General features: G+C 46.2%; 2 protein-coding genes across 2 annotated transcripts in view; one reads left to right on the top strand and one right to left on the bottom strand.

The window, feature by feature from the left end:
- Positions 1 to 255: 255 nt before the first annotated feature.
- On the bottom strand, positions 256 to 2,250 carry COX6A1 (cytochrome c oxidase subunit 6A1). Its single transcript, XM_012756585.3, has 3 exons — positions 2,090 to 2,250; positions 1,798 to 1,940; positions 256 to 524 (listed from the first exon to the last, which is right to left on the bottom strand). The coding sequence occupies exons 1-3, from the start codon at positions 2,187 to 2,189 to the stop codon at positions 441 to 443; spliced, it is 327 nt and encodes a 108-aa protein (XP_012612039.1). The 5' UTR covers positions 2,190 to 2,250; the 3' UTR covers positions 256 to 440.
- Positions 2,251 to 14,714: 12,464 nt separating this feature from the next.
- Positions 14,715 to 19,352, top strand: part of MSI1 (musashi RNA binding protein 1) — a 71,072-nt gene continuing 66,434 nt past the window's right edge. Inside the window, exon 1 of the mRNA XM_075996617.1 lies at positions 14,715 to 14,803. The gene's annotated coding sequence lies outside the window, so the exon portion shown is untranslated. The remainder of the gene's footprint in view (positions 14,804 to 19,352) is intronic.

Raw genomic sequence — 19,352 nt, 5'->3', positions numbered from 1 at the left:
TTTGACATCCAAAGTCTAACAAGGACCCAATCTTGATAATTAGCTCCATGGTACTCCTGGTCCCTTGACTATAGCCACACGAGGCACAAGAAGCCAAGGAGCCTGTTACAAACATTGTCTTCAGCAGGGTGGATTGGACCTGAAACGCTGTAAACAGCAGCCAGAGACCTTCACTGCAGAAACAGAAATAACATTAATGCTAATTTCTAAGGAAAAACGCAACCAAAGAATGTAACTCTGAGCTCATGACCAATCTAAGTTTAAAGTATTTATTTAAGCCATCTCCTGCCACAAGCAAAGGGATGGGAGATCAGTATACTGGTAATCATTTGATAAAAGGTGAGCATAAGGTCCCGTACACTTTTTCTGGTCCGTGTGCAGAGTAATGGTCCAAACCAATGCTGTGGTCCTCAGTGCCTGGGTAGTGGTCCAGGTTTTCTTTATTCATCTTCATAGCCAGTTGGAAGTGGATTCACATGAGGGTTGTGGAATAGAGTATGGTTACCATCTCCCCAGGGAAAGGGCTGTGGAGTGAAAATGTCAATTAGACAATTCCAGAAAATAGTTCACAAAGAGCCCTGCCATAAACTGCTTAAAACAGGGTGACAGATAATATATAAAAACAAAATGGAAATTAGTCATTTGTCTACTGGCATATGTCAACCTTCCCATTATTTAAAGGAGCCCTCCTTAAAGTAGACAGTAGAAAAAGCAAGCACAAGTTACTTACTCATAAGCCTCTCCCTAGTAACTAATATATCCAGTGTTGTATTTATGAAAGTGTAATCCTGATCACCTGTATCAGAATGGAAGCAGTGTAGGGGAGGAGATGCTTATTTAAAAGCAGATTTCTGGGCACCATCCCAGACTTGAAACAATCTCTGGATTGGGAAACCACAACTTACCCTCAGTTATTTTGCCCACTACCTTTGAAAAGCATTGCTCTAGAGTCTAGGGCAATGGTTTCCCACCCTGGGTGATTCTGCACCTCCAGGGAACACTGGGCGGTATCTGGAGATATGGGTGGCTGGAATGGTGGTGCAGGTACTACTGCCACCTAGTGGGTAGAGGCCAGGATGCTGCTAAACATTTTGCAATGCACAGGATATATCGGCCAACTTACCCCAAACAATTACAGGGACATAGCCCCAAAGGTCAATAATTCTAAAGTTGAAAAACCTTGCTGTTTGACTTCTAATTCCACTGTACAAGGATGGGAATGGTGCTCAAAGATTCAAAAACTTAAGAGTCGAGTTTAAGTTTTTACGAGGCCAGTCCTACAATAGGCTAGGTGATGGAATATTTATTAAAGAACCAGAAAAGGCCCTTGTTAAAGATACAGTAAACAATGGAGATCATTAAATCTATATCAATAGCCAAATGGTAAAACAGTTGAGACGGTATTGGTGAGGAATAGAGAAACCTGTCAGTCTCTTCATTACACAGCTAGTAGCTGCCAGACGCCCAGGTCTCAGAAAGATGAACCATCCTGAGACTTTGCCACTCTAATGTTTCCCACACCTCTAAGTTTTCTTCAAAGAACAACTGTATCAGAAGCTGGAGGTGAGATGAATCGGAGAAAAGGGAAAGTGAAGGGAATTTATCGTTTGACCTTGAAGAAAACAGACATAACGCCAAATCTGTTTTTCTTCCATAAAATGGGAAAAATAAATTCTGTTTGTGAGGACTAAACAAGAAACTACACGCCTGGCACTCAACGCTCTTATGGAATGAAGAACTTGGAGGAGGGCATTATAGTGAAAGGAGAACGGAAGTTTGAAGACTGCAAGGGCGTACCTTGGTCCTGATGCGAAGATGGGGGTAGGGGATGAACTCGGGTCTCTCGTGCTCTCCGTGGCGCGACTTCAGGAAGACGTTGAGCATGCTCACTGCCACCCCGGGGAGCGCGACGAAGAAGGTGAGGGCCTTCCACATGCGAGCTGCGGAGAGGCCACAACCGTTCAGCCCCGGAATGGGGCCTGCCTGGGTCTCCCTCTACCTTCCCCAAGGCCTCACGCCAAGGTCACGGTCCCGCCTTGCCTCGCCCGAGTGGAGCTGAGGCCCGCCCATCCGACCCCAGCCCCAGTACCTGAGCCCTCTTCGCCGTGGGCGCCACTCGACTTAGGCCGCCCCAGCTGTGGGCGGGACCGAGCCAGCAGCCCAGAAACCCGGGACACAGCCGCCGCCATTTTCCACCTGGACCGCCGCAGCGCCGGAAGCGGAAGTAGAAATTATGCTGGGGGGGGTGGGACCACAACCTCCAATAGGAAGTTCCTATTGGGCGACGCCTTGCCACCCGGTATTAACCTGCGCACAATCACACCCGCCGACCGAGTCCTTGTCAAAATCCTCGGAGTTCCTGAGCTACAGCGAGCTCGCGCTCTGCGGCTCCCTTCGGGCTTCGCCTTCTCCTTCGTGCGCATGCGTATGCCGTCCCGCCTCCCTTGGCTTCCACAACTTGATGTGTAAGCCGGAGAGGGGCTTGTGCAGGGCGACCTGGCAGCTGGGGTCGCTCCCTTCGTTGGAGTCCACGGGCAACATCCGGATGTTCCTAACGCAAGCCACCCTAACATTTCATTCCCCTTCCTTGCCATCCTCTGACTCTGCCTTATTTTTTTCATGGCACTATCGTCATTATTATTATTATTTTGTCTGTCCCCTTCTTACTATAATATAAATTCTGTGATGCCCAGAGTTTGCCACTGCAGCATTCTCAGAGTAATCTGGGAATGCTGTAATCTGGAATTGTGCCTGGCACGGACAGGTGTTCAATACAAATTTGCTGAATGAATGAAAGAATAGCAACAGAAACTACAAAAACAACTGGAATTGGTTTTAGAAGTTCTGGATTCTAATCCTGACTCAACATCCCCCACTTTTGGCCTCTGGTCATGGTGGCTTTTTCTCCCTTGAATTTCTGGAAACAAAAATTGTTATCTGTTAAATTTTATCTATACAGTTATTTCCTTCCCATCCCTTCTTCCTTCCCTTTTCTTCCTTCTACTTGTTTAAAGCAGTTTTCAAAATAAAAAGTTAAGGCCGAGTGCTGTGCTTACACTTGTAATCGTAGCGCTCTGGGAGGCTGAGGCAGGAAGATCATTTGAGCTCAGGAGTTTGAGGTTGCAGTGAGATACGGTGACACCACTGTGCTCTACCCAGGGCGACAGAGCAAGACTCTGTCTCAAAGAAATAAATAAATAAAAGTTAAAAATATATGTATGTAAAATAAAATGGCAGTAAACTTTTTTGATTATAGGCCCCTTTAAGAATGTAATGAAAGCTTTGAACACTTTTCCCCAAAAAAACGCACCTGCATGTAAACACACACAATTTAGCAGAGAGTCTTAGGATCCCCTAAGAGTCTTTGGGCTTCTGTTGAGAACCCCTGGGCAGGAAAACAAACAGGGCCTGTGGTGTGAGAAGACTGGGATCCTATCTTGTTCCCTTTCAGCCTGTGTGGCCTTGGGCAAGTTAGCAGAAACAGATGCTTTAAGGTCATGCAGTTTCATGAAGACAAAATTTAGGATCATATTACTAGAGCTTTATAATCTGATCTAGCATTAAATTTTTCTCTGAGTAGCCTGAGTTTTTACATTTCATGGTGCAATCAGGATCATCAAATCCTTCAAACACAGCCAAAGGGTATGTGAGAACCCACAGTGTGGCCATAGAAAGAGTCCAAGCTCACAGATCAGGAGACCTTGGGTTCAAATCTCTGGTCAGCCACCAGCTATGCTCCTTCTCTAAAATAAGAATGTAATATGCATTTATTCATTCCTTCATCCAACAAATACTTACTGAAACCCAGCTCCACCTTGGGAAGTGACCCAACCTCCATCTGTATTAGTGAGCATTTATTTAATAAATATTAAGATGCCTACTATGTGCCAGGTGTGTGCAGTAGTCCACAAGAACTATAAGCTCTCTCTCTCTCTTTCTTTCTCTCTCTCTCTCTCTGTCTCCTGCAGCTTACATTCTAGTGGTAGAGACAGGATTAAATGAAAAATACCCAATGCCTGGAACACATTAAAAAATTCAACAAATGTTCATTTTCTCATAGGGCTTCTGTACACTTTGCAGGGTGGCACTGCTAAGTAAAGATTCTGTCTATCGAATGCTTGGCAGTACATACATACAGTACACACTTAGGTATAGTAGCTGGTTTTTGTGGGGTTTTTTTAGCTTATCCAGAGGCCTTGTTCTGAGTGAGCTATGATGTTATTGTCAGGTAAGCTGAGCATTTGCAAAGGCTTCAGTGAGTGAATTTAGATAGTCCAAGAAACCAAAATCATCAATACAAAGAATATCTAACATTTATTGAGCACTTATTTTGTGTACATATCCGTGCTGAGCACTTTACATGGTCTTCCCTACCTCAGTAAATGGCCACTCCTTTCCTCAAGTCAAACACTTTGAACAAACACTCTGAAGTCATCTTTGACTCTTTTCTCTCTCTGTCTCTTTCTCTGTCTCTCTCTCACTCACACAAACACGTTTCATAACCAATCCATCAACAAATTCTGCTATATTCAGCATCTGACCACTCCTTACCACCTACTGCTACCAATTTAGTTAAAGTGTTCTCATCTCTCACCTGGACAATTACAATAACCTCCTAACTGATGTCCCTGCTGCCTGGTCCCCTGGTAATCTGTTCTCTACATAGTGATCAAAGGCATCCTTTAGGGCCGGTGCGGTGGCTCACGCCTGTAATCCTAGCACTCTGGGAGGCCGAGGTGGGCAGATTGCTCGAGGTTAGGAGTTCGAAACCAGCCTGAGAAAAAGCGAGACCCCCGTCTCTACTATAAATAGAAAGAAATTAATTGGCCAACTAATATATCTAGAAAAAATTAGCTGGGCATGGTGGTGCATGCCTGTAGTCCCAGCTACTCAGGTGGCTGAGGCAGAAGGATGCTTGAGCCCATAAGTTTGAGGTTTCTGTGAGCTAGGCTGAGCATGGCTGAGCTAGAGTGAGCACGGCACTGCTCACTCTAATTAAGAAATTAATTGGCCAACTAATATATATAGAAAAAATTAGCTGGGCATGGTGGTGCATGCCTGTAGTCCCAGCTACTCGGGAGGCTGAGGCAGAAGGATTGCTTGAGCCCAGGAGTTTGAGGTTGCTGTGAGCTAGGCTCAGCACGGCTGAGCTAGAGTGAGCACGGCACTCACTCCAGCCTGGCAACAAAGCAAGACTCTGTCTCAAGAAAAAAAAAGGGGGGAGAAGAAAAAAAAAAAAAAAAAAGAAAAAATAAGGGATCCTTTAGGCCGGGCGCGGTGGCTCAAGCCTGTAATCCTAGCTCTTGGGAGGCCGAGGCGGGCGGATTGCTCGAGGTCAGGAGTTCGAAACCAGCCTGAGCAAGAGCGAGACCCCGTCTCTACTATAAATAGAAACAAATTAATTGGCCAATTAATATATATATATAAAATTAGCCGGGCATGGTGGCGCATGCCTGTAGTCCCAGCTACTCGGGAGGCTGAGGCAGAAGGATTGCTTGAGCCCAGGAGTTTGAGGTTGCTGTGAGCTAGGCTGACGCCATGGCACTCACTCTAGCCTGGACAACAAGCGAGACTGTCTCAAAAAAAAAAAAAAAAAAAAAAAAAAAGGGATCCTTTAAGTCAGAGCACCTCCCTCCTCTGCTCAAAATCCTCCAATGGCTCCCATCTCACTCCAAGTAAACACCCAAGTCTTTACAGTGGGCTGCAAGGCCCTACATACTGTCCCTAGTGACCTCTCAGACATCATCCCTTCTACCAACACCACCCTCTGCCCACCTCTCTCCAGCTACATTGGCCTCCTTGCCTTGCCTTGAACACACCAGGCTCTCTCTCCTGCCTCAGGACCTTTGCAAAAGCTCATTTCTCTGCCTGGAAGAGTTTTCTCCCAGATGGCTCCATGCATTCCTTCCTTATTTCACGCGGGTCTCTGTGTAAAAGTCCTGTTATCGGAGAGGCCTTCCCAGACCAGGTCTGGAAGGCATTGAGCCACGTCTGTAGGGCATTGAGGTTAAAAGAACTGGCTACAGCCCCAAACTGCCTGAGTCCACCAGTCACCTAACGCTGTGTGACCTTAAGCAATTTCCTGCACATCCCAGTCTCAGTTTCCTCATCTGAAAAATGTGGAGAACAGTATCTACTGCACAGGATCATGGTTGGGATTAATATATACTCAGTGAGTGCCTATCATGTGCCAAGCGCCGAGGTCACACCAGGGAACAAAACATAGTCCCTGCCCCATGGTGTTTTGGTAGACGAAGGCAGACAATAAATCTATAAATATTTAATCTAGCAGATGGTGGTAAGTGTGATGAAGATAGATAAGACGCTCTAAGGAGGATAGAGTGTCAGGGTGGGGAGGGGGTGTTTCAGTTTAGGGTGGTCTTTTGGAAAACAAAAATATTTAAGTCATCCTTGAGAATGGACAGAAGCATCCAACGTGTCCTTGGGGTGCTTATACTGCCACTCACTGTGACCCCCACCCCCAGGGCACCAGGCGTCTCTGTGCAGGGAGCTTTCCCAAGGCCATGGCCAGCCAGGCATAGATTTGACGTCATCCTCTCGGCAGCTGGCGATGTTTACGCTCGCGTTGAGGCCACTAAGGCTCCTCCTGATGCCCTATTTTCTTGAAACAGGGAGCTGACGGGTGAGCCCCTTAGTACTGGGGGCGGCTGGTGGTGGTGGAGGGGGTCCCCTGGGGTAAGATCAGGGGGAGGCTGCCTAGCCAAGGACAGGGCTTGCCTAGAGGAAAGTTCATCTGGGGCATCCTGCCTGCTACTTCTACTGTGGTTTCTCCCAGCTATGGTTAGCTCCTGGACCAATAAAAGTTTGTCTGCCAAGAGACTAATCCTGGGAGATGGCACTGAGGCCCATGCCTGGCTAATTTTTTCTATATATATTAGTTGGCCAATTAATTTCTTTCTATTTATAGTAGACACAGGGTCTCGCTTTTGCTCAGGCTGGTTTCGAACTCCTGACCTCGAGCAATCTGCCCGCCTTGGCCTCCTGGAGTGCTAGGATTACAGGCGTGAGCCACTGCACTGGCCCTAAAGGATGCCTTTGATCACCATGTAGAGAACAGATTACCAGGGGACCAGGCAGCAGGGACATCAGTTAGGAGGTTATTGTAATTGTCCAGGTGAGAGATGAGAACACTTTAACTAAATTGGTAGCAGTAGGTGGTAAGGAGTGGTCAGATGCTGAATATAGCAAGATTTGTTGATGGATTGGTTATGAAATGTGTGTGTGTGTGTGTGTGTGTGTGTGTGTGTGTGTGTGTGTGAAAGAGAGAGAGACAGAGAGAGACAGAGAGAGAGAGAGAGACAGAGAGTGAGAGAGAGACAGAGAGTGAGAGAGAAAAGAGTCAAAGATGACTTCAGAGTGTTTGTTCAAAGTGTTTGACTTGAGGAAAGGAGTGGCCATTTAGGCCACTTAGCCAGCAGGCTTGAGGGGAAGCCAGGGTGTTGTGGCCACCACCTCTATTCTCTGCACAACTTATCCGAACTGCTCGGCATCTTCGGTTCATTCAGTTAGGATCTCAAGTGTGTGCTGAGACTAGGGCCACAGCAGTGGCACTCATGGAACACCCAGTATAGGGAGAGACTAACCAGCAAACAGGTCATGGCAACCAGTGTGATGGGTCCTGCAATGGGGAGGCAAGACAGCATGGGCTTTGGCATCAAGTTCAAGTCCCAGGTCTGCCACTTATCTATATAATCACGGGTAAGGCAGGAAAGTCACCTCTTAGACCCTCATCTGTGAACTGGGGTTATTAGAAGGACCTAACAGGATAACAGATATTAGCTAATGTTTATTTTATTTTTTATTTTTAAATTTTTCTTTAGAGACAAAGTCTTTCCCTGTCTTTTTGAAGGGTTCTGCAGGCCATGTTGAGTCTTATCCAAGGGGTAGTGAGAAGCCTTGACTTTAAGCAAGGAGAGAGGTGATCAGCTTTGCAATTTAGAAAGATCCCCGACTGCAGTGCCCCTGGAGGTTTGCATAGAAGGCTGGGTGCAAGAGTCTCTTTTTTTTAGGTGGGAGGGGGACAGTCCAAGCAGGGTGGGCTGAATAGTGTAGCTGTGCATGTCAGAGCACTGGATTCAGAGCCTGAGCTACCTGGGTTTGAGCCTTGGCCCTAGTTCTTCCTACTAGGAAGACCTAGGGCAATCCATTTTACCTCTCTAAGCCTTTCTTTTTTTTTGAGACAGAGTCTCACTCTGTGGCCCAGGCTAGTGTCAGCCTAGCTCACAGCAACCTCAAACTCCTGGGCTCAAGCAATCCTTCTGCCTCAGCCTCTGGGACTGAGTAGCGGGGACTACAGGCATGTGCCACCATGCCCTGCTAATTTTTTTTAATATATATTTTTAGTTGGCCAATTCATTTCTTTTTATTTTTAGTAGAGATGGGGTCTCACTCTTGCTCAGGCTGGTCTCGAACTCCTAAGCTCAAACGATCCACCTACCTCAGTCTCCCAGAGTGCTAGGATTACAGGCATGAGCCACCACGCCCGGCCCTCTAAGCATTTCTTTCTTCATTTATAAGTGGGGCTAACAACTGCCAATCTTCCAAGGATATTGAAAGCTTAAATGTGACCATGTAGGTAGAGAGCCTGGCCCCTACCAGGTGCACAGTTAGGGGCAGCTATTACTTATTTCCACACTTCCCTTTCCCACCCCACAACCCTCTGCCTAGCTAGACTGTCAGCTTTGGAGGACAGACCCCCAGAATCACCCATACAACTTGGTGCTCAATTATTTTTCCTTACTGGTCCCTGTTTATGCTCATCTACTTCTCCCCACCCAATCACTGGAAGTGCCCTTCCCACACTGTTCCCTACCCCTATCTGCACACATTCTCACCTCCTCTAGGCAGCCTTTCCTGGTTACATCCTGTGCCCGGCCCCTGGTCCCTCAGTGATGTTTGAGCTCACTGTACCTTGTATGAGGACTATTCCATTTCCTCATTTCTGCTGTGAGCGCCTAGAGACCTCATTCTTTTTCAGATTCCTCTGAATTCCCTTGAAACCTGCACAGAGCAGGCATAACAAAATGGTTAAGAACTCAGGCTTTCAGACAAAGCTGGATTTAAATTCATGCTCTGACCAGGTGTGGTGGCTCATGCCTGTAACCCCAGCACTTTGGGAGGCTGAGGCCAGAGGATCGCTTGAGGCTGGGAGTTCCAGACTAACCTGAGCAACACAGCAAGACCCCCATCTCTACAGAAATAGACAAACTAGCCAGGTATGGTGGCGTGTACCTATAGCCCCTGCAACTCTGGAGGCTGAGCCAGGAGGATCTCTTGAGCCTGGGAGTTGGAGGTTGCATTGAGTTGTGATCATAACATTGCATTCCAGCCTGGGCAACAGAGCAAGACCCTGTCTCAAAAAACACCCAGGCTCTGATGCTTTTGCTGGACAAATCACTTCACCTTTCTGTGCTCTGTTTCTTCATCTGCAGAATAAGGAAAGTCATAGTACCTACTATTATGGTTGTTGGGAAGACTGAATGGGATGTGTGTAAAACACCTAACACCTTGCCCGCCAAATAGCAATTTGTTGCCTTGTTTTTTTGTTTGTTTGTTTTGTTGTTGTTGAGACAGAGTGTCCCCGTGGGTGGAGTGCAGTGGCACACAATCATTTCACTGTAACATCAAACTCCCGGGCTCTAAGGGATCCTTCTGCCTCAGTCTCCGAAGTAGCTGGGACTGCAGGAGCGCGCCACCACTCCGGGCTGAATTTTTTTTTTTTTTTTTTTTTTGGTAGAAACGGGGAGTCTCACTCTTGCCCAGGCTGGTCTCGAACTCCTGGCCTCAAGCGATCCTCCTGCCTCAGCCTCGCAAACTGCTGGGATTACAGGTGAGAGCCGCCTCACCTGGTCTCTAATTCTCTTTTTAAATTTTCTGCCATGAATATACGCATATATTTCTTGTGTTACAAGAACAAAAGCTCTTACCAAAAGGCAGATGGTGAAGTTGCTACCAGCGCTTCCGCTGCGGGCGCCAGCCCCGTTAGACTGTAAGCCCCACGAGGGCCAGGACCCGTCCAGCGCGCAGAGGGCGCCGGGCGAACGGTTCACAGCGCCGTGCCCGGTGGGGGCGGCGCCGCACCCGCGCCTGCAGTACCGCTCTCGCCCAGTGGGTGGCAGGCTCCGCGTGTGCGGGCGCCGCCCACCCGCCTGGCCGGAGGAGTCGCGCCTGCGACCTTCAACGTGGCTGTCTGGTCTCACGATCCTTGACGCAGGGAGGGAGGTGGAACCTGTGAGAGGGAAGGAGGGAACCCAGCCCGGGTACCTGAGACTCTTTCGTAAGGCCCTCCCCTCTGAGATTTCTCCCGCATCAGCCCCGGAATGGAACAAGGCAAGGAAACTTCACTTCCCACAGTGTCTCTCTGCACCCCCAGCCCGCCCCGCCCCCACCCCCACCCCCATCCCCACCCCCACCCCCACCCCCACCCCCACCCCCACCCCCACCCCCGAGCCAGGCCCTCCCCAAGATCTTCGTCGTCATAGGTCATAACTCACAGGGCGCCGCACGTGACAGTTTACTAACTGTCCCCGCTCAGTAACTCCCTTGATCTTAGCAGGGAGGTGTGTTAGCACCCCCATTTTGCAGAGGTTGATTGTGAGTTGGAGAGCTTAGTGCCCGCTCAGAGAGACAGGCCTCAGCTGCGTGTAATTCCGAATCCCTTCCCTCCACCCACCCCTGTGTGTCGAGCTGAGACATCCTTGCAGGGCTGAGGGCGCATTTAACTTCCTGCTATTAATTGTTAATGCTAATATTAAATACCACCTACTTAGCCTACCCTTACTGTGGTGCTGGCCCTGAGCCTATATTATCTCATTTAATCCTTCCAACAAGGCCACGAAGTAAGAACTACTTCTTACTTTTATGCACGAGAAAACCGAGCCTCAGAGAAGCAGAAATTGGCATGAGCTTGACAAAGCCAAAATGCAAATCCCCAAAGTCTGAGTTTTCAACCCATACATCCTTTTTCCTTAAAAATGATTTAAGTATTATTAATAAATAGGTGTATATCCACATAGTTCAAATTACAAAAAAGGGATGAAGAACGAAAAGCCTTCCCACTTCTTGTCCTCCAGACACTTCAGTTTCACTCCCAAGAAAGTGACCACCCCAGAGATTTCTGATATAGTCTTCTAGAAATATTCTGCACATAGACAAGCACCTAATTCACTGCCTCTCACACACTTGCCCCTGATTTTTCTAAAATATGGGAAGTACCATGTCCTCTGCTAGAACTGGGTCTGATTTCTCTGCACTAATGCCTTGGGTTGGCATTCAGGGCCTCCTGGGGCACCTCCACCCACCTTATGCTTTGGTCACATTGCCAAGCTCCACATCACAATGTTGTCCTCGTCATCATAGTGCCTTTGTCTCCAGCTTCTCTCCAGCTGGTCCGTCTATTGTCATCTCTTTACCTTTTGAATCTCCCTAGCCAGAATCTCTCTCTCCCTCTGCCTCCAGAGACCCTCCCAGCATCTCTCTTTGGCACATTTCATTGTCCCATGTGGTGTGTGATGGGTGGTTGTCTCCATGCCTGGCTCTCCTGCTAGATTATTAATTTTAGGCATCTCTTGTCATTGGTTAGGTGGCCTTATAAGGGCTCCACCATCCACCCAGTCCTCGAACCAGCAAGCTGGGAGTCTTTTGCATCATCTCCTTCGCCCTCATCCCTACATCCAATTAGCCACCAAGTCCTGTGGATTTTACCTTAGAAATGTCTCTCCAATCCTTTCTCTCCCATCCCTGCTTTAGTCACTGCTACTCTTCTCTCTCCTTTGGACTGGGGCAGTAGCCTCCAGGCTGGTCTCCCTCATTAGAGCCTCACTCCCTCCAATCTGTTCTCCAGGTGGCAGGGAGATCCTTCGAAAGTGCCATACCATCCTCCCTTTTTATTTATTTATTTATTTTGAGACAGAATCTTGCTCTGTTGCCCTAGGCTAGAGTGCAGTGGCCTCATCATAACTCACTGCAACCTCAAACTCCTGGGCTCAAGCGAGCCTCCTGCCTCAGCCTCCCAAAGTGCTAGGATTACAATTGTGAGCCACGGAACCCAGCCCCACCATCCCTCTTTGAAACCCTTCAATGACTGCCTGTTGCCCTTAGGATAAAACTCAGACTCCTTACTCCGACCTCCAAGGTCCTGAAGGCTAAAGTCACTGTCTGTGTCCACTGTTACCACTAAGGACACCTCATTCATCCTCTGAGCTAGGCAGTCTTCTGTTTCTGGAATATGCCATGCCCCTTCTGACCTCAAGGCCTTTGCTCATGCTGTTCCCTCTGCCAGGAGTGAACTTCCACTGTTCATCTTGCTAACTTCTAAGTAGCCTGGAAGCTTCGTGAGAGCAAGGGACTTGTCTGTCTTGCTTCCCCCTATATCCCAGCACCAAACACAGTGCCTGACCCAAACCAGGTACTTAATTGAGTTGATTTTTAAATGAGTTGATTCTGCTTGTTTAAGTTTTGACACAATATCTGGACTCTTCACATGCAATATAATAGGCCATGTCTTCTGTTTTCATCTAACAGCTTCATGGGCTCCACAGCTACAACCTAAACTCCACCCAATCCCCACACCCCTATGTCTGCATTTCCCATGACAAGTTCTGAACAGTAATAACAAATACTGATTGTTCTTTAATTTTTTTTTTACATTGAAGACTTTTATTGTTATTTTGCCGTTTGTGTTCTTCTTCTGATGACAAAAGAAAATATGCCTGTTGTAACAACTTCAGACAGAAATGAATTAGAAGGGTAAAGTTCTCCATGGGCCCAACCTTTGGAGCTATTGCAGATTTAAAGGCACCTGTTACATTGTTTCCATTTGTAGGTTTTGCATGGGAGAAAGAAGGGAACCTGGCCTATGAGCATGGTCTTGCATGGTTGGTTTCTTATCTTAATTTCTAGCTCCTACTCCACCTCCAAGATACATACTCAGCCTTGATCCCAATGGTATGTATACATTACCTTTGTCAAAGTTGGCACAGTTGACTTTGTTGGAGAGGAGGTCTACTTAAACGTAGCCTGTGATGGAGACTATTCTCAGGCTTAAACAGACTCTAGGTCTCCACTCAAGTTCATGAACATTGACAGAACTTCACCCTGATGCAAAATGGTGAAATTAAAACACTTGATAAAATTCCAGGTCAAACTGAACCCAGGTTCAAATCTTGCGTCCATCACTTCCTGTGAGGACTTGAACATGTCATTTACTTTCTCTGAGCCTCCTTTCTTCATTGATACCATGGTGACAGTAAGGATAGGATCACACTCAAGCCACACTGGCTTTTTGTTAGTTCCTGACCAAGCCAACCTCATGCCCACCTCAGGGCCTTTGCACTTGCTATGCCTTCTGCCTGCAGCCCTCTTTCCCCAACTTGTCATATGTATGCCCCCCTCCTTAAATATCCAGACTTCTCAGGGAGGCATTCCCTAGCCACTCTCTCTAAAGGAGTCCCTCTTTTCTTTATAGTAAGTATCATATTCATTTTTTTTTATAGCCCACTTTTTTTTTTACTTTTTTGTTCACCTCTCCCATTAGATTATAAATTCCAGCTGGAGGTAATGGCATGTGACTGCAGTCTTAGCTTCCCAGGAAGCTGAGGCAGGAGGATTGCTTGAGCCCAGGAGTTTAAGGCTAGCTTGGGCAACATAGTGAGACCCTGTCTCAAAAAAACAAACCAATAAACAAAAAATATATTCTAAATTCCATGAGGGCATTTAACTTGTCTTCTGTTGTTATTGTATCTCTGACACTCTGCACAGTTTCTGGTGCATAAATGATAAAATGATAATACTTCACATTTTCTGAGGTCTCAATGTGTGCCAAGCACTCGTCTAATATTTTTTTTGAGACAGAGTCTCGCTTTATTGCCCAGGCTACAGTTAGTGCCATGGTGTCAGCCTAGCTCACAGCAACCTCAAACTCCTGAGCAACCTCAAACTCCTGGGCTCAAGCAATCCTCCTGCCTCAGCCTCCCGAGTAGCTGGGACTACAGGTATGCACCACCATGCCCGGCTAATTTTTTCTATATATATTAGTTGGCTAATTAATTTCTTTATAGTAGAGACGGGGTCTTGCTCTTGCTCAGGCTGGTTTCCGAACTCCTGACCTTGAGCAATCTTCCCGCCTTGGTCTCCCAGAGTGCGAGGATTACAGATGTGAGCCACCGCGCCTGGCCTTATTTTTTGAGACAGAGTCTTGTTCTTTTGCCTGGGCTAGAGTGCCATGGCGTCAGCCTAGCTCACAGCAGCCTCATACTCCTGGACTCAAGCAATCCTTCTGCCTCAGCCTCCCGAGTAGCTGGGACTACAGGCATGCGCCACCGTGCCTGGCTAATTTTTTCTATATATATGTTAGTTGTCCAGCTAATTTCTTTCTATTTTTAGTAGAGATGAGGGTCTCGCTCTTACTCAGACTGGTCTTGAACTTCTGACCTTGAGTGATTCTCCCACCTTGGCCTCTCAGAGTGCTAGGATTACAGGCGTGAGCCACCGTGCCCGGTCTTCTAAATATTTCATAAGAAAATTCATTCTGTTCTCAAAATGACTCTTTGGAAGGTAATAGGTACTATTATTAGCCTCCCTTGCCAGAGAATAAATTGAGGCATTGGGAAGGTTAAGTAACATGTATCCAAAGAAAGATAATTAGAAAGTGACCATATCAGGATTTCTTTTCTTTTTTTTTTTTTTTTAGAGATGGGGTCTTGCTGTGTTGCCGAGGTTAGAGTTGAACTCCTGGATTCAAGCAATCCTCCTGCCTCAGTCTCCTGAGTAGCCGAGACTACAGGTATGTACCATTGCACCCAGCTCCCGTCAGGATTTGAATCCAGGCTAGTCAGGGCCAGAGTTCTACTACCCACCGAGAGGTGAGTTCTCAGTGGAGGCCATGAGGGCTATTCAAAGAAGAAAGAGGTGCTGAGCTTCCTCTGTAACAGCAAGGATCTGACAAGCAGTGTTCTCCCCTTATTCAAATGTCACCATTTACTGCTTGGCACTAAGGACTCCAGATAGAAGGACTTAGTTCAAACAAACAAAGGCTTAGCCTTGACAATGGAGGTGAAAACAGTATCCAGATTAGAGGATGATTCAGGCCTCCACTCACCATGAGTTGGCTGATAAGAGGCCTCTAGCATCCTGCAAGAAGCCCCCAGCCCCATTCTCTTGCACCGCCATTCTGTTCACCCAAGATGTGATGAAGCTGGTGTTTCTAGCTGGATGTTGGCAACATGGTCAGCTCCTCAGCAGCCACCCCTGAGTCAGGGGCCTCTGTCCTTACTATGTCCCCTTCCCTTGGCTCCGTCAGCTGTGACCTCCCAACAGCCAAGGACTGGGGCTTCTGCCTTGCTGTGTTTCTTCCCCCTTCTTCTTGGCCTGTTCATTCCTACTCATTCCTCAGGTCTCACCTTAATGGTCACCTCCTCCCAGAAGCCTTCCTCAGCAACCCTCATAATGCATGTGGAAAACTTTCCTCACTGTGCAATTGTTTGTTTGCTTGTCTAGGTCGCCTCCCCTCCAACCTGGGGGTCGCCACGTCTCAGTGTGTATAAGTCACTTGGGAACCTTAGGATGCAGATTCCCAGGCTCCGACCACAAAGAGTCTGATTCCGTGGGACCAGTGGAGGGCCTGAGAATCTGCATTGTGATAGCTCACACCTGAACTTGGGGCAGGGGGTGTCAGAGAAACAATAGACACGGCCACTTGAGGGCAGGAACTGCGATCGCCCTGAGTCCCCATTAATCAGTCTGTGCCTGGCACGTTGGAGATGCTTGTCCATGATTGTTGGATGAATACTTGAGTGAGTGAACCGTTGCCAGTGTTATAATGCATTCTCCAAGCACAGCAGCTTGACATTGGCCTTGAAAGTGCCACACAGAGGTCATATGTTTATACCAGGGCTGGGGAACCTTTTCATGTTGGGAGGCCACATTCAAGAAACTTCAATTAGATATACTTAAAAATGTGCATTATTTTGTAAAAAATCTAACCACCGTGTACTGAATAATTTCAAAAAATGAAAACTATTTGTTAATTTTAAAGTTAACTAACCTTTTAATGACTTTGTGGTGTCTGCTCTTTGTTAGAAAGCATTTGAATATTTGGTTGCAGCACAGAGGCCCAAAGTTTCAGTTGATCCTCTAGATGGGTGTCAGTCAATTGTGACCTTGAGGGTGTCTTGATTTGGGTTAGGTGGGAGAATGCAGATTCGCAGCAGGAAGTGGATGAAAAGCATTTTTCAGGCATATTGCCGAAGGCGTTGGTATTCTACTGTATATTTTCCATATTTCAATTGTATCTTTCTTAGCATCAAACAATGACTTTAAAATGTCATCTACTGAGAGCTCAATCAATTCCATGTGCAGTTCTTTAGGTGCCTTGGTGATATCAACTAGGTGAGGCTGCAGTGCTAATTTGAGTGTGATGTCAGGATTCTCAAAGTCTGAACCTTTCATTGTATTCTCCAATCAATAGGTCTGTAACAGCTGCGCATTCTTCAGATGATTCGCACATGTCACCCTGCTCATCAGTGACCTTTGCTAACTGGGGAAAATGTTTATCTGAAATTTCCTTTCAAAGAATAAGTGTTTTGAAAAAAGTTAACTTTTTCCAAAATGCTTGCATTTTTGCCACATAGCATATACAGACTTAGTTTTACCTTGCAAAGAAATATTTGTTGTTTTAATTTGACATGATATCGCACAGAAATGCTGCATTCCTAGAGAAATCTTTCTTCCAAAGATCACATTGCTAATTCTGTTCATAAAATTTAACTGTCCTCGCAGAGATGAAATTTTGGCTAACACTTGTCCCTGTAATAGCCAATGCATGTTAGAATGATACGGCAAATCCACCCTGAATACCTCATCGTTCAACGTTAGCATGTTACGAAACTGACCAAGCTGTGTTGCATTTGCAGGAATATAGTTAACAATACTTAAAACTTGTTGCAAAGTGTCACTTAAAATAGTAGCTTTAGCACAGAGATTTTGCTGATGCAAGGCACAGTGAAAAGAAATGAGAGTATCTAGATCTGTTAACACTTTGTGCAATAGCCCTTCATGTTTTCCTGTCATGGAAGGTGCACTGTCTGTACAAACACTCGTTAAATTTACCAAATTCAGTCCAACTTCAACACATTTATCTTGAAATTTATTGAAGATATCTGTTCCCCATGTTCTGTTCCCAAGAATGCCCAAAGCGAGTAACTCTTCATAGCACAGACTCTTCTGTTATGACCCAAATGAAGCATAAACCATGTGCCGAGTCAGTGGCATCAGTTGATTCATCCAAAGCAATTGAATAATATATATTTTCCTGTGAAGTATTACATGAAGTTGTTTTGTTAAGTGGAAGGCTAATTCATGCTGCTGATCAATTATGGTTCTTCTTCTTTTTTTTTTTTTTTTTGAGACAGAGTCACACTTCTGTTGCCTGGGCTAGAGTGCCATGGCGTCAGCTTAGCTCAGGAAACCTCAAACTCCTGGGCTCAAGCAATCTTCCTGCCTCAGCCTCCCGAGTACCTGGGACTACAGACATGTGCCACCATGCCCGACTAATTTTTTTTATATATATATTTTTAGTTAGCCAATTAATTTCTTTCTATTTTTAGTAGAGACGACGTGTCGCTCTTGCTCAGGCTATTCTCGAACTCCTGACCTTGAGCAACCTGCCCGCCTCAGCCTCCCAGAGTGCTAGGATTACAGGCCTGAGCCACCGCGCCAGGCCCTATGGTTCTTCTTGAAATAGGAAATTGTTTATACTTTGAAACATTATCAGGGTCTAACCATCCTACAACTTCAACAATGCATTCTTTCACAATTTCTCTCCTCTCCTCTCCTCTCCTCTCCTCCCCTCCCCTCCCCTCCCCTCCCCTCCCCTCCCCTCCCCTCCCCTCCCCTCCCCTCCCCTACTCTCTTCTCTTCTCTTCTCTTCTCTTCTCTTCTCTTCTCTTCTCTTCTCTTCTCTTCTCTTCTGTCTCACTTTGTTGCCCAGGCTAGAGTAAGTGCCATGACATCAGCCTAGCTCACAGCAACCTCAAACTCCTGGGCTCAAGCGATCCTCCTGCCTCAGCCTCCCAAGTAGCTAGGACTACAGGTATGCACCACCATGCCCAGCTAATTTTTTCTATATATATATTAGTTGACCAATTAATTTCTTTCTGTTTATAGTAGAGACAGGGTCTTGCTCTTGTTCAGGCTGGTTTCGAACTCCTGACCTCAAGCAATCCGCCTGTCTCGGCCTCCCAGAGTGTTAGGATTACAGGCGTGAGCCACCACGCCTGGCCCACAATTTCTATATCACTGAATGGCTTCCCTTTTCCCCAGGTATATGAACTACTTTGTACATTGTTTCAGTGGCATTATATTCAGGTTTCATTGCTGCTTGAAAGAATAGTCATTGCTTTTGTTTTTCATCTTTTAATTTCTACAATACAACCTTTTGTCCCCCTCCCTCTAGTTTAAAATATTTGTAGTCCTTATAAGTGTTATAATGCTGATGAGAATTGAATTTCTTTAAAGTTGATATTGCAGTATCACAAAGCAAGCAAACCATTTTATCTTTAGCAGAAACAAGATAATATTGCAATTCCAATCCTTGTTTAAAAATCTGTTTTCTTCCCTCTTGGCCTTCTTTAACATGATGAACTGTTAGGCAGACAGGATTAAAAAATACTGTTGAGCTGTGCAACTATTTACAAATTCTGCTTCAAACAGAAACAGTGCCCTGTTGTCAAAAGCTGATAACAGACAGACCTACTCAACCTCCACAAACTCTCGCCAACCAGCCTCGTGCAGTGGTGGCGCCAGGCAGGCAGGGGAAGTTAGAACAAAACCATGAGTGTAGCAGCTGTCGGTTTAGCCCTTATGGCTTACTAATATTCTATTGATAATTGTGCTGGTCAAGCTGGGAGGATTATTTCATTGAAACGTATGTATTCTTTGGTATTGTAAACACATTCACTTTGAAAATAAAATAAAAATATAACAGATGAACAAAAATGTATGAATAAAAATAAAAGGATTTGTTCTGTGAAATTTAGATTTAGTCAAATGCCTGGTTTATGTTCTTCTGGAATGGAGGTGGGAGAGTGTTGAGGCTTTAGGGTCCACAGTGCTGAATTGGAAACCAGGAACCCCATGTGCACTGTGAGCAAGTCACTTAGCCTCACTGAGCCTCAGTTTCCTTATCTGCAAAATGAAGATGACAATGATAGTGCCTGCCGAATAGGGCCGATTAGGGCTATAAAGAGATTAAATGAGATAAACCTCTTTGCACAGTGCCTGGCCTAGGGTCAGTGTCCAAAAACTTCTAGATTGACTAAGCACAGTGACTCAAG

Source organism: Microcebus murinus, chromosome 22, assembly GCF_040939455.1.
Source record: "Microcebus murinus isolate Inina chromosome 22, M.murinus_Inina_mat1.0, whole genome shotgun sequence".
In the NCBI taxonomy this organism is placed as follows: domain Eukaryota; kingdom Metazoa; phylum Chordata; class Mammalia; order Primates; family Cheirogaleidae; genus Microcebus; species Microcebus murinus.
Note: the sequence above shows the minus strand (reverse complement) of the source record. Positions and strands in the feature narration are given on the sequence as shown.